This window comes from Centropristis striata, chromosome 7 (genome assembly GCF_030273125.1).
Source record: "Centropristis striata isolate RG_2023a ecotype Rhode Island chromosome 7, C.striata_1.0, whole genome shotgun sequence".
NCBI lineage: Eukaryota > Metazoa > Chordata > Actinopteri > Perciformes > Serranidae > Centropristis > Centropristis striata.
This window is the reverse complement of record NC_081523.1, coordinates 38,434,368-38,448,074: the sequence shown is the minus strand read 5'-3', so window position 1 is coordinate 38,448,074 and position 13,707 is coordinate 38,434,368. Positions and strand designations below refer to the sequence as shown.

The 13,707-nt window shown below is 36.5% G+C and overlaps 1 protein-coding gene across 6 annotated transcripts; it reads right to left on the bottom strand.

Moving 5' to 3' along the window:
* Positions 1-552: 552 nt before the first annotated feature.
* Positions 553-12,228, bottom strand: LOC131974111 (ubiquitin carboxyl-terminal hydrolase 29-like). 6 transcript variants are annotated; one of them, XR_009394627.1, is made up of 16 exons: positions 12,138-12,227; positions 11,911-11,969; positions 10,566-10,653; positions 10,398-10,462; positions 9,052-9,589; positions 7,908-8,152; positions 6,712-6,843; positions 6,478-6,601; positions 5,163-5,314; positions 4,929-5,028; positions 4,566-4,642; positions 4,273-4,396; positions 4,087-4,147; positions 3,010-3,158; positions 1,133-1,466; positions 553-912 (listed from the first exon to the last, which is right to left on the bottom strand). XR_009394627.1 is itself a non-coding variant. In XM_059336262.1 (15 exons), exons 1-15 carry the CDS (start codon positions 12,165-12,167, stop codon positions 1,461-1,463), a joined length of 1,950 nt encoding a protein of 649 aa, XP_059192245.1. In that variant the 5' UTR covers positions 12,168-12,227; the 3' UTR covers positions 553-1,460. The 6 variants fall into 6 exon arrangements, 5 of the variants coding, with proteins under 5 accessions (XP_059192245.1, XP_059192246.1, XP_059192241.1 ...); XM_059336262.1 differs by having other exon boundaries at positions 553-1,466; XM_059336263.1 differs by having other exon boundaries at positions 553-1,463.
* Between the last annotated feature and the right edge of the window lie 1,479 nt (positions 12,229-13,707).

The following is a 13,707-nucleotide window of genomic DNA, read 5'->3' as shown; positions in this document are numbered from 1 at the left end:
CATTTCAACTGTTTATCTGATAGTTTTAGCTAACCATTTCAACTGTTTATCTGATAGTTTTAGCGAACCATTTCAACTGTTTATCTGATAGTTTTAGCTAACCATTTCAATTGTTTATCTGATAGTTTTAGCTAACCATTTCAACTACTTTTAGCTAAATATTTGAAATTAGCTAACTTGTATTAATTAAATTATTAAAATCCATAGTTTTTTATCCATATTTTTATTTTTCACAATTTTTTTTGGATGTTGTTTGAGAGAAAGAAAGAAAGAAAGAAAGAAAAGAACAAGAAGAACAGTGGTGTTCCCATGAACAGTTTTCAGTGCGAATTTAGAGGATTTGCATGAAATTGGCTTGATGGAAACACATGTTTTTACAGACACCTTCTGTCCTTTGACGTCACAGTGGACCAGGAAAAACTCCTCAAAAAACCCTTTAATGGGTGATAAAAAAGAGGAGAAACCTCAGGGAGAGCAACAGAAGAGGGATCCCTCACAGGACGGACAGATGTGCAATGGATGTCGTTTTTGAAAGAAAGAAAGAAAGGAAGAAAGAAAGAAAGAAAGAAACTTTTTTTCCAGACTGTGCAGAGTACAACACCTTCTGTCCTTTGACCCTCACAGTGGACCAGGAAAAACTCCTCAAAAAACCCTTTAACGGGTGATGAAAAGGAGGAGAAACCTCAGGGAGAGCACTAGAAGAGGGATCCCTCACAGGACGGACAGATATGCCATGGATGTCGTTTTTAAAGAATAGGAGACAGAAAGAAAGAAAGAAAGAAAGAAAGAAAGAAAGAAATGTTTTTTTCCAGACTGTGCAGAGTACAACACCTTCTGTCCTTTGACCCTCACAGTGGACCAGGAAAAACTCCTCAAAAAACCCTTTAACGGGTGATAAAAACGAGGAGAAACCTCAGGGAGACCCACAGAAGAGGGATCCCTCTACCAGAAAGAAAGAAAGAAAGAAAGAAAGAAAGGAAGGAAGGAAGGAAAGAAAGAAAGAAAGAAAGAAAGAAAGAAACTTTTTTTCCAGACTGTGCAGGGTACAACACCTTCTGTCCTTTGACGTCACAGTGGACCAGGAAAAACTCCTCAAAAAACCCTTTAACAGGTGATAAAAACGAGGAGAAACCTCAGGGAGAGCAACAGATCAATAGAGAAAAATACGTAGAGAGAATGTGAGAGGGGAGATGGGGGGAGAGAGAGAGAACAATAAAATAAAAGCATTAAATGACATGAGAAAACAACAACAATAGCTAAAAAAACAATACTTACCTCAAGAGAGAGACAGAGAAGAAAAAACACATATAAATATACACATATAAAAATAAATATATGTATATACATAAAACTATAGACCAATAAACACATAAATATAGAAATACACATATAAAAAAAAAGATATATATAAAATATACAAAACACTGTTTGAATTTTGGTCCTCCAACGATGATTCTTTTCTACTGCTGAGAAGACAAAAAAACACACATTTTATTAATACCATGTTGCTCATTTATCTCCTCTGTGATCGTGAATGTGTGTGTGTGTGTGTGTGTGTGTTAGGGTTGTCACGATACTAAAATTTTCAACTCGATACCGATACTCAGGAAAATATTCGATACTCGATTACATTTCCGATACCACCAGGATAAAAACAAAGACCCCAAAATTATTAACAAGAAAAATGCAACATGTAAAAATGAACAGAACCACAGGTTAAATATTTATAATAAAAAACAGTTGTGCAAAAAGAAACTGCAACTATGATAACAAGCTTCAGGTCTGAGGTAGTGCAAAAAATAAATAAATACAATAAACAATTAGAACAATATTTTGAGGTTGTATGCTGTGCACAATATTAGTCAAGTTTAATAAGTCGACTTTTCTCTGCTTCATTCAGAAAATAACACTTTTCAGTCACCAACATTAATATAAACGTATTAACTCTATGCTTGTGTATACTGACACTGTGTCAATTCACGTAATATGGGCATACTACGTGCCTGATTTATTTATTTATTTATTTACGTTGTTTATAATCATTAACGTGACGTCAGCCTTTAATTGCTAGCTGCGGCTAATGGCTAATAATAACACGGCTAACATTAATGCTACGATAACATCAGTAATAGGTCAGTTTGAAACGAAAGTTTGGGCGGTATCGATACTTTTGAAAATGAGAATCGTATCCGGATACAACGTTTAGTATCGATACTTTTTTGAGTACCGATTACTTTTGACAACCCTAGTGTGTGTGTCTATCCGTTTTTTTTACATTTTTTCCAGTACAATAACGGCAGACCAACATTAATTGCAAGAAGTAATGTTGTGCATTTTTACACTGCACTTTTAAGATTTCATGCTCAAATGCATGTAGTTGTACTGAGGGCCACTTCAAGTGAGGGTGCCATATATATACATATATACTCTGCACATAATTCATTGAGACCCTTTATTGTTTCAATATTTGCTTGACATACATTGATACATCATTAATTACATTTTCAGAGCCTTATAACTAAGAAATATGGTGTGATTAAATGGGTTAAAGTTAATAAATTAGCCAGAATGGCTGATTTTAGTTTTTTTGGTGTTCCAAAAGCAGCTCTTTGGTATTATCTAAGCAACAGAAAAAATATGAAAATGTTAGCTAGCTATCTAGCTAGCTAACTAGCTAGCTAACTAAAGTTATCAGTTTCTTTCAAACATTGCTAAAACCGCCCATTTTACTCACAAACGACATAAGTAGCAGGAAGTGACGTCAGCCTTTAATTGCTAGCTGCGGCTAATGGCTAATAATAACACGGCTAACATTAATGCTACGATAACATCAGTAATAGGTCAGTTTGAAACAAAAGTTTGGGGGGTATCGATACTTTTGAAAATGATACAACGTTTAGTATCGATACTTTTTTGAGTACCGATTACTTTTGACAACCCTAGTGTGTGTGTCTATCCGCTTCTTCAAAGACACATATTTCTGTCCATAGAGAAGAGCTGTTGTCTTACCTGCTTCACGTAGAACAGCAGGTAGGCTGTTTGTTGGCGATTGTGGCAGACAGACGCGCCGGTCGTCTCACTGACGTGTTTGTCGTTGTAAGTTAGCCATCGGTCTTTATTATCTCCCGGTCTGTAGGCTCCGTCACAAATATAATGTCCTGAGAGAAGAGGAGGGGACACGTTGTTATACAGCTGGAGGGGAAGTCGATTTGTAAATGATAAAATTTGACTAATTTTGAACATGTAGTCGAGAGCAGCTATTCTCAACCTTGGGGTCGGCTCAAAAAGGTTGAGAACGACTGGTCTAGACGGATTTCAGAAAAAAGGCCTCCTATAAGAAGTGAGGAGCATTTATGGGTACAAGTCAGGAACCGGCCTACTTTACATATTTCAAGGGTGCTGAGTCCAAAAAAAATGGTTCCCAAGCGAAATTTTGAGTTTTTGACCTTCTAATTTGTATATCAAATGGCCGCCAAATTGCCCATCTTGCACAGTCGTTGGACCATTTCCCCTTAGTTTTTTTGTAAGTAGGCAATCAAGATGAGGAAATTAAGTTTCTGGATCTAGGGTCTAGGGTCAGAGCAAGGATATAGTGGAGGCTCAGTGTCTACATATATATATATATATATATATGCAAAATACCAACTGGAACATTTAAAAATGATTGAATATTTATGTCGGCCTTAAAAAATGACACAAATAATGCTTAATTTCACCTTTAAAAGTTTGTATTTTGCATATATATAAATATACATATAAAAGACACTGAGCCTCCACTATATCCTTGCTCTGACCCTAGACTATAGATCTAGAAACTTAATTTCCTCATCTTTGAATTCCTACTCACAAAAAAATGGGGAAAATGGTCCAACAACTGAGCAAGATGGGCAATTTGGCCGCCATTTTGATATGCAAATGAGAAGGTCAAAAACTCTAAATTTCGCTTGGGAACCATTTTTTTTTTATTCAGCACCCTTGAAATAAGTAAAGTAGGCCGGTTCCTAACTTGTACCCATAAATGCTCCTCACTTTCACTTTTTGGACAATCCTGTCTAGACTAATGTGTGTTTGCAACCAAACACTTACCAGAGTTGGCTGTGGATCCTAAATGGCTGACGATGCTCACCAGAGAGTAGCGAGTTGTTGTCTAGAAAAAAACAAAGAGATACCAACAATTAGCCACACATGCAGACACTTTGACTACAGGGACTGGACATTTTAAAGGATGATTTCTCCCTGTTTTTTCTAAAAGAAACTTCTCAGTAGTCTTACCTGTTCGGCAACGCTAGATTCTGGATTCACCAGCAGCTCTCTTGATAAAACAACGGGGCTCTGCACCTTCACCAGGTCGTAGGTTTTGGTGAAGCTGAATCTCTTCAGCTGCAGGATCAGTACACTGTTGACAAAGGGAGAGGAAGAGATGGAGGGAAAGGGGTCAGATCACACACTGATAGATGAAGACAAAAGAAAGTGAAACTGCTTTGCCTGTTGTGTATTCATTTGAAGATGTTTTAAAATGATATATAATAATATATAAGATGTCTATGGTGGACGGTAATACTCACTTTGGCAGGGTCAAGAAGGACGGCCGCTGCGTTGACTGCTCTGCACCACACTCACACCGATACTCCAACTGGTTCACCTGCAGGGGGACATAACACATTTAAAATGTTATATTTGCAACCTTTGTTCACATTTGCAACATTTAGAATTCTTTATTGAGCATGATAGTGTTTTGAAAGGAAAAAAAAATTCAATATCACATTTTATGTGCACAAAATGACCAAAAGACACAAAATGACCAAAAAAGACACAAAATGACAAAAAAAAGACACAAAATGACCAAAAAACCCCACAGAAGACACAGCATTGCTAAAAAAAGACACAAAATGACCCAAAAAAAGACACAAAATGGGTGTCTTGCTTACTTTAAGGTAGTCCTTTAGACACTGGTTTACTGAGCCGCCATGCACCAGGTCTAGCGACAGGTTGATATAATCCTCCTCCCTCATGGATTGTTTACCGCATCTATAGAATAAAGAGACAATTGAAATGAAAATATAGCACAGATTATACACTTTGGTTGAGAGGTTTTCTTCCAAAACCTTTCCTTGAAGAAGAAAAAATGCACTGTGAATATAAGTGTGGCTGTGTGTTCATACCCTTTGCAGGTCCTGGTGCTCAACATCTGGAAGGTGATGTGAGCATCAACAGGGCAGGTGTATCTGAAGCCCATGTTAACTGCTGATTCCTGCAGGTCAAAGTTCAGAGACTTCATCTGATTCAACAAGGAGCTGAGGAACTCATGGGCATCCTGCACAGAAACAAAGAAAACAATTAAAGATGGAAGATGGACATTTTAAAAGTGTTCAAGTTGCAGAACTTATGTGATAGTATGATTTCATGTGTGGTTAAAGACACAGAATAAATATAATAAATATGTTGGTAAAATTATATTTAAAAAAAAAGGGTTAAAAACTCATGAATTCATTTAAGGTATTAAAACTATGTGTTCATGGGTTAAAATGGATTAAAATGCGTTAAAATACATGTTCAATGGGGAAAAAAACTTCAAAACAGTTAGGGTTGTCACGATACTAAGATGTTCAACTCGATACCGATACTCCAAAATTTAACGGAAATATTTTTAACAACAAGAAAAATGCAACATGTAAAAATGAACAGAACCACAGGTTAAATATTTATAATAAAAAACAGTTGTGCAAAAAGAAACTGCAACTATGATAACAAGCTTCAGGTCTGAGGTAGTGCAAAAAATAAATAAATACAATAAACAATAACAATTACAACAATATTTTGGATGCTGTGCACAATATTAGGAAAGCTTGATAAGTCGACTTTTCTCTGCTTCATTCTGGGACTTCAAGAGAGAAAATAACACTTTTCATCGATACTTTTGAATCCGGATACAACGTTTTAGTATCGATACTTTTTTTGAGTATCGATACTTTTGACAACCCTAATAACAGTGCACAGTGATGTTAAGAGGATGTGTTTTCGGTGATTGATTACTTTTGCCTACAGGCCTGAAGAGGGAGCCCTCGCTGCTCGATGCTTCACTTGTAATGAAGCTAGCAAAGGGTTCAACCGTGTCCTGTCTCTTCACTTACATTTCCCTCTTCAGGTACCAAAAACACGGTAATTGTGCAATGTGGTTGTAGGTAAATTTTGTTCATAATTCATGAGTGCCCGGACGTAAAGCAGACAGTCGTCGGAAGTGTTATTTTGTATCTTTTGTTGTGTGTCGCTGGTGTAGCATTGTCGAGTAGCTGTAGCTAAGCTAACTAGCCACCTGTGGCTCCACTGTGTGCTCGCATGTTAAAAGTCTGAGAGAAATACTGTGTGTGTACATTCTCAGTCAGGTTATTCTGGTGTAGTGTTGTGTATTAATGAGTACATGAGAATGTAAAATGTATAAATTGTGTCCTGTCTCTTCAGAGGGGTCATTACACTTACTTTCTGCTGATGGTCCTTAAACTCTGAGTTAAACTCAGCGACAGCGTCTTTAAAAGCAGCCAGGACACTTTTTGCCTCTCTCTTGTTGCTGTTAAAGTGGCTGTGTCCCACATCTACAAACCGTCTGAAAAAACAAAGACAAAAGATATACTTCATTAGTTATTGTCACATAATGATGACCTGCAAAGCTAGAAAGCAAACTAAAGAGTGAGAGTGTGTGAGGAGGTGCTGTACCTGAGGACTTTAGATCCGGGGTGAGACATCCACACCTTCTTCTGCTTGATGATGTCGTGAACAAAAGGTCTCAGCGTCAGGAGGCCTTGCAGGGTGGAGTTCATGTAGCAGGTCTGCGCCAGGTTGGGGAACCTTTAACACAACAAGATCAAAGTCAGACTGGAGCTCAACATAACCTAACCCTAACTTAACCCATCATCTTCTTAGTAACAAGAAACACAGTGGAGGGAAACTGCAGGATTCAACTCCGTAGAACCACTTTTGGACAGTCAGCTCTCTCACTTAAAGGTTGTAACATCTGGAATACATTACCAACTGAAATAAAATCAATGACTAATCTTGAAACATTCACAAAAAACACTAAGTGTTGGCTTAAAGCAAACCAGAGCTGTACCCATTCTTAAAGTGTTATAGTCTAAGTAGTTATTTTGGATTTGGTTGCAATGTTTTTCTTTTTATCCTTTGTATTATAATTGTATAATCCTTTTTTCTCTTTTCTTTCTTTCTTTCTCTTCTCCTTATTGTTGTATAGATGGGTTTAAATTTAGCCTAAAAATAACTAAAAATCACTAAAAATAAACTTAAAAAAAAAAAAAAACTTTTTATTGGCATACATTGGCAGAAAGTAGTTTAATAAGGAAGATAGGGGAAAAAAATAATTTTTTAAAAAGTAACAGCTGAATGGACTGCTAAAATAAAATAAAATGGGGGAGAGAAAAAAAAAAGACAGCAATGGTTTGAGTTACCAGTTTTCACCTACATATGTAACAATATCCTCTACTAATCCCAGTTTGTTACATCAGTCAGTTTATCGAAATAAGTCAGAAAAGGCATCCAGACCTTATTAAACTTGTCCTTATTACCTCTCAGGGTGAATTTAATCTTTTCCAACTTAAGGTGAAACATAATGTCCCTGATCCACCTGCCATGGGACGGGAGTTTGGAGCTCTTTCAATTTAACAGTATTTGGCGACGGGCAAAAATAAACTTTTTGAAATTAGCTACTTTTTTTACATTTCTGTTTCCAGTCACAGCCACATTTTGGAGAAGTCACTTCTTGTCAAAGTCACATGACCACCACACCAGTTTGATAGACAGGTGTCACCATGGGTTCTTATGGGTTAAACTAAAATAACTTTATATGAACAAAATATGAGAATTCAGTGTGTATGTGAGTCTCTTTGTACTGTTCTTACCCGAGGCAGACCAGCTCCTCTCTGGGAATGACGTCTGTGCTGGCTGAGGTTTTTTCCTGCAACAAATTCTTTTGCCGAAGGAACACTTTTCTATATATATCGGCGTTGAGAGTTTCAACATCTATACTCCCACCCTGACCTATTGGGTTGAGTTTTTTACTGTGAATGATAAATGGCTGGGCCTCAGTGCAATCTGTGTCCATCTCTGCTGTCTCAGATGGAGGTTCTGTCTCCACCTTCTGTTTCTGTTGGTTGTCAGAACAAAAAGAAAAGTTTAACACAACAAATAAGAGCACATAATACACAGCATGCAGAATGAATATGTTACAGGATCACATTATTATGGATCCCACTGCAGTTCACAACAAGACCCTTCCTACGGTGCTATAATGGCTCAGGGCAGTGCCTTACAAGGTCCTTGTGGCTTAACGTTAACAATAAAAAGTGTACGGCGGCAGGATTTAAAGCTGGATGGGAGGAAGTCATGGGATTGATTGACAAATGTTTTGTTCAATTCTGTTTGGAGTGTTGGGAAAATGGTTAAGGCTGTTGATCGATTGGTCAGTTAGTAAAACTAATTGGTAACGGTAAGGGTTAACTTATAGTTATACGTGGTCTCATGATACCAACAATTTGCGAGTGGTTAAGTGAAATATTCAGCTGATAAACAACTTCCAAAGGTTATGTTTTGCTAGTAGTCAGGCGGCTTAGGACCAGATTTAAGAAGAAAGGGGACACGCCGGACAAAAGTACCAAATATTTTCCACATGCTCTCTATCACCATAGGTTTAAATTTTTGGTAGGAGCCACTTCATCAAGATTGTGGATAGGAGATGGCACCCATATAAAGTCTATGAGAACCAATATATCTTCCAATCCACATAAAAGGTCAATCTTGGTGTCAAAATATGCATTTTCTGGGTCAAGGAATAATTTAAAGGTATTGAGAATATCACTCACGCGAGATTCTGTTCAGTGAGCGGGGGTTGCGGACAACATGGATGTTAAATTGGGGGTCGTGACTCAAAAAGGTTGAGAACTACTGACGTAGACAACACCACTGGCCCTGACCAATCCTAGTGTCACAGGTCGTGTCTTGTTGTTAATTGCAGCGGTTTGGTAAGCAACATTTGGTGGTACATACCTTACGGCGAGGCACCAGCCAGCGAAGCCAACTGGAAGCCTTCTCAACAGGCTCATCGTGATCAGGCTCAATGGTGGTGTTAGCACTGGTTGCTTCTTCATCTTCAGCGGTGGGTGAAGCCTCCTGAACACCAGCTTCTTCCTCAGACTCCTTGTTGGTGCTGCTAATACAAGAAAAGGACATATACTTATCTTCTGGGGCAGAAGACAACAACTCTGTGTCTTCTGGTACGTCTTTATCCTCAGTTGAGACCAGAATGTCAGCGGAGGATGAAGCCTTCTCCACAGCTTCACCATCTTCAGACTGGATGCTGGGGTTAGCACTAGCTGCTTCTTCATCTTCAGGGACACCAGCTCCTTCCTCGGACTCCTCGTCAGCGTCGATGCTGCTGATTAAAGAAAAAAAACACATAGAAGAAGACAACAACTCCATGTCTTCTTCTTCATCCTCAGTTGCAGCTGAGGCTGAAGTTTCAGGGGCGGATGAAACCTCCTGGACACCATCTTCATGCTGAGACTCCTCGCTGGTGTTGATACTGCTGATAAAAGGGAAGAAAGATGGTTATTCTACTAAATGGTCCACTCACAGTTATGAGGACAATGAAGGTGAACATGAAAGAAACAAGGTTATAATAGTTTTGGATTTTTCATTAGTTTTAGTTTTGATTTCGTTGTCAATTTTGTTTTCAAATTCAGTTAGTTTTAATTAGTTTTTAGAGTGAGTTTGCTAGTTTTAATTAGTTTTTATTTTTTGGAAAATGCTTAGTTTTATTTTAGTTTTTCTTGTCAATTTGTCACTTTTTTCTTGTCAATTTGTCACTTTTTTCTTGTCAATTTGTCACTTTTTTCTCGTGAATTCGTCACTTTTTTCTCATAAATTCGTCACTTTTTTTAGTTTTAGTTGTTTTGTAATGGGGTATTTGTTGGGTGCCAGATTCAATAAGTAATTTCATATCAACCAAAAAGGTTTACGTATGAAAAAAGTTGACAAAGACGAAAACGAAGGACATTTTCACTATAATTTAAGTTAGTTTTGTAACCACAAAAGAGCGATCTGAAATCTCCAATTATTGTTCTGTTTTGCTCATTTTTTCCCGGCCGTCCCATTCACTTCAATGCTAAATTTTGGGCAGTTATCAAAAATTCGTAATCCGTAGAGAAAAGTAATACCACACCGATACGATCAAAACGCACGTTTTGATGTATAATTTGTCCTGCAACTCTTCGAGTTGTAGGACTAGTAGCGGGACGAAATTGTGTCCGGAAGAGGAAGAAGAAAAAATCCACAATTGCCCCGTGGCCCTAATTAACTAAAATTGCAACAACAACAGTAAAATAATATCATACCTTATTTCTGTGGCAGTAGATGTAGTCTGTGCGTCGTCTTTCACATCTTCCACAGGAGTCTGCTGCTTGTTTGGTATTAAAAAAAAACATAAAACCAGTTAAATACAGCTGAGTGACACAAATGACTGCACCAGTTTGGTCAGTGATTATGTTGCAAGACAAACATACCTTCTTACGACAGAACAACCTACGCCACCAGGACTTTTTGGTGTCGGGGACCACAGTGTGTTGCTTTGGCTCCTTTTCAATAATGACACTGTAATAAAGAAATCCAGATAATTAGTCAAATGTGTACTGCGTTCACAATGCTCTCAACGTCTTTCAGAAGTGGACATCCTTGTGGAAATGTTGAGGAGAGACAATAATCACGATAATAATTCATTTAAACCTCTGAAGTCCAGGAGATTTTGGTTCAAATTTGTCAACTTCTTATGCAAGAAGGAATTTTCAGAAATCTTCCTGCGTTTTTAATATGGGAGCCAATGAGGCTGTTGGTGGTGTTGGTGGCACATCTGTGCGTCGTACGCCCAAACTATAACTCTGACAGCTTTACCAGAGGATTGTGAGTGAGAAGACAAATTTTCCTACGTTTCTATGTAGAAATTATTTCTGTAGAGTGGAATTTGCGGCCTGGAGCGCAGTTTTCAAATTTATTTTTTGACAATTTTTTCTCTCCCTCTACACACGGAATGTTCGTATCACACTGTGATACGAACATTCCGTGCAATACACACCCATTATAATCTCAGAATTTCTCCAAAAATGATCATGGTCATTGAACAGGGATTGATAAAAAACTATGTGACCTATCGCAACGTGGATTAATACACCGATACACAAGACTTGTGTCTACTGTTTAAAGTTTAAATGGAGTCTCTAGCTGAAATTATGCCGGAAAGGTAGACGTTTAAAAATCTCCAATGCAAAATTTTGGGCAGTTTTTCGCAACTTACTTCGCGAACAATTCGTATTCCGTATAGCACACCGATCGCAATCAAACCGCAAGTTTTGATATATAATTTGTCCTGCAACTCTTCAAGTTGTAGGACTAGTAGCGGGACCAAATTGCGTCCGGAAGAGGAAGAAGAAAAAATCCACAGTATAACAGTAGTGCTTGGTGCAATTGCCCCGTGGCCCTAATAAAACTGCAAAAAAGTCATATAAATTAAAAATAGTAATAGTTTTCATTGTAGAAAGAAAATTCACATTTTAAAAATGGTCTAGAAACATAAATGTCACACTGTGGAAGCTCCTATGATTGAACTTTCAACTGGCTTTCTCAGCTTGTCTACATATCATATATAAATAAAGTTATTACTGTCAGTAAAACATGTTTATTTTCAAAAAATAGATGGACTCCAGAGGGTTAAAAGTTTTACATTTAGGAAAATATTTATAGAATTATCACACAAAAAGACACACAAATTGATAAAAAACAACATACATGATACCATATACAATAAAATATATACAAATGAATAACAAGAATATTAATATGAAGTCATTATCTTACCTCTTTTGTGGGCCGGAGCATGGCTCGTCTCTAACTTCCACGTCATCTTGACAGTTTCTCTGTTAAAAATATACAAAACCGTACATTAGCAAATATGCCAGACACATAATCAGCTGCTTCACACACAAATATTAAATTGAATTATCAAAAAACATGAATAATGTCAAAATTCAGTAATAATCATCTCATAACACAACAGTTTAGACACAAGAAAATTAAGTTCATACCTTCTGTCGTCTACAAAAGCAAGAAAACATGTCTGCAGGTCTTGATAATTATCTAAATAACTGAAAATATTTGGAAAGCTCTTCTATATCTGGCTGTTTTATCGAAGGTCTTCGCAAAAGTGAGCTGACAGATGTGAGACTCCTAAAGGCTTCAGAATGCTGTCCATTCTAGAATAATAACATCAAGGCTATGGAATAATAATAAATTAGAACCCTGCAGTCAATAAGAATTTTACCATATAAGGTAAAAAAAAAAATCACAGACAGTTAAAATATGATTTTTAGGGAAATTATCATTAACCCTTAATAGGGCACTCATTGAAATACTTGCAAATCCCAAATTTCAACCCTAGAGAATATTGGAGAATATTACATACTGCCAGAAAGTGTAAAAAAACATACGAGAAAAAAGTTTACGAGATTAAAGTGGCAAATCTACGAGAAGAAATGCATGGATTTATGAGATTTAAAGTGGTAAATCTGGGAGAAAAAAGTTGCTTTTTCCCACTTTTTTCTCGTAAATCTGCGACTTTTTTCACGCAGATTCACCACTTTAAATCTCTTAAATCTGCGACTTTTTTTCTTGTAGATTTGCCACTTTAATCTAGTAAATTTGCAACTTTTTTCTCTAAATATTACCTGAAGTTACCAAATATAGTTCTTTGCCTGATAAAGGGTTAATATTATTCAAATATATGTCAATCTCCCATTGTTCCTGCAATAAATTATACATTTTGGTAGCAGTACCTCTACATGATGGTGTTAGCAATATTTCAAATAAAGAGGGTGAAGTACTATGCATTTGGACATACTTCCAGTATTGGTTACATGAAAGGGTATACTTAACTGAAACTCAAGAGCTGTTTTTTTATTGTTATTGAATAAATCCAAGACATATAGGATTCCAGCATTTTCCATAGTGTCAGTTAACCATTTTATCTCCAATCAAGATTCGGTTATTGTTACATAAACAGGCTTTAGGGCAGGGGTGTCAAACTTAAATTACCTGGGGGCTGCTGGATGCAGAATCAAAATGACCAAAAAAAGACACAAAATTACAGGAAAAAAACCCTAAATTACTTAAGAAAGACACAAAAAAAAAGACAAAATGACCAAAAAGACACAAAATGATAAAAGAAAAGAGACAAATTATTTTAAAAAGAAAGAAAATTATTTTAAAAAGACACAAAATTACAAAAAAAGACACAAAATTATTTTAAAAGACACAGAATGACCAAAAAAAACACACAAAATTATTAAAAGACACAAAATTATTTTAAAAAGAAAGAAAATTATTTTAAAAAGACACAAAAATGACCAAAAAAAGAAACAAAATTACAAAAAAAAGACATAAAATTACAAAAAAAAGACACAAAATTATTTAAAAAAGACAAAATTGTTTAAAAAAGATAAAATTACCAAAAAAAGACACAAAATTACCAAAAAAAGTAATTAAAGGGACCTTCCACACACAACACTGTAAAGTACCATTCATATAAAACTCACATTAAACTTTCATATCAAGGTGGGGGCCACAAAATATTGTCACAAGGGCCGCAATTGGCCCGCG

Bases quoted from the DNA above. Each gene is read 5' to 3' on its own strand.
- LOC131974111 (XM_059336258.1), bottom strand. From the start codon at position 12,167: ATGTTTTCTTGCTTTTGTAGACGACAGAAG. The intron at 11,970-12,137 runs GTATGAACTTAA...TATTTTTAACAG, and splicing joins GCTTTTGTAGACGACAGAAG to AGAAACTGTCAAGATGACGT. The intron at 10,654-11,910 runs GTAAGATAATGA...TCTTTATTACAG, and splicing joins TGCTCCGGCCCACAAAAGAG to TGTCATTATTGAAAAGGAGC.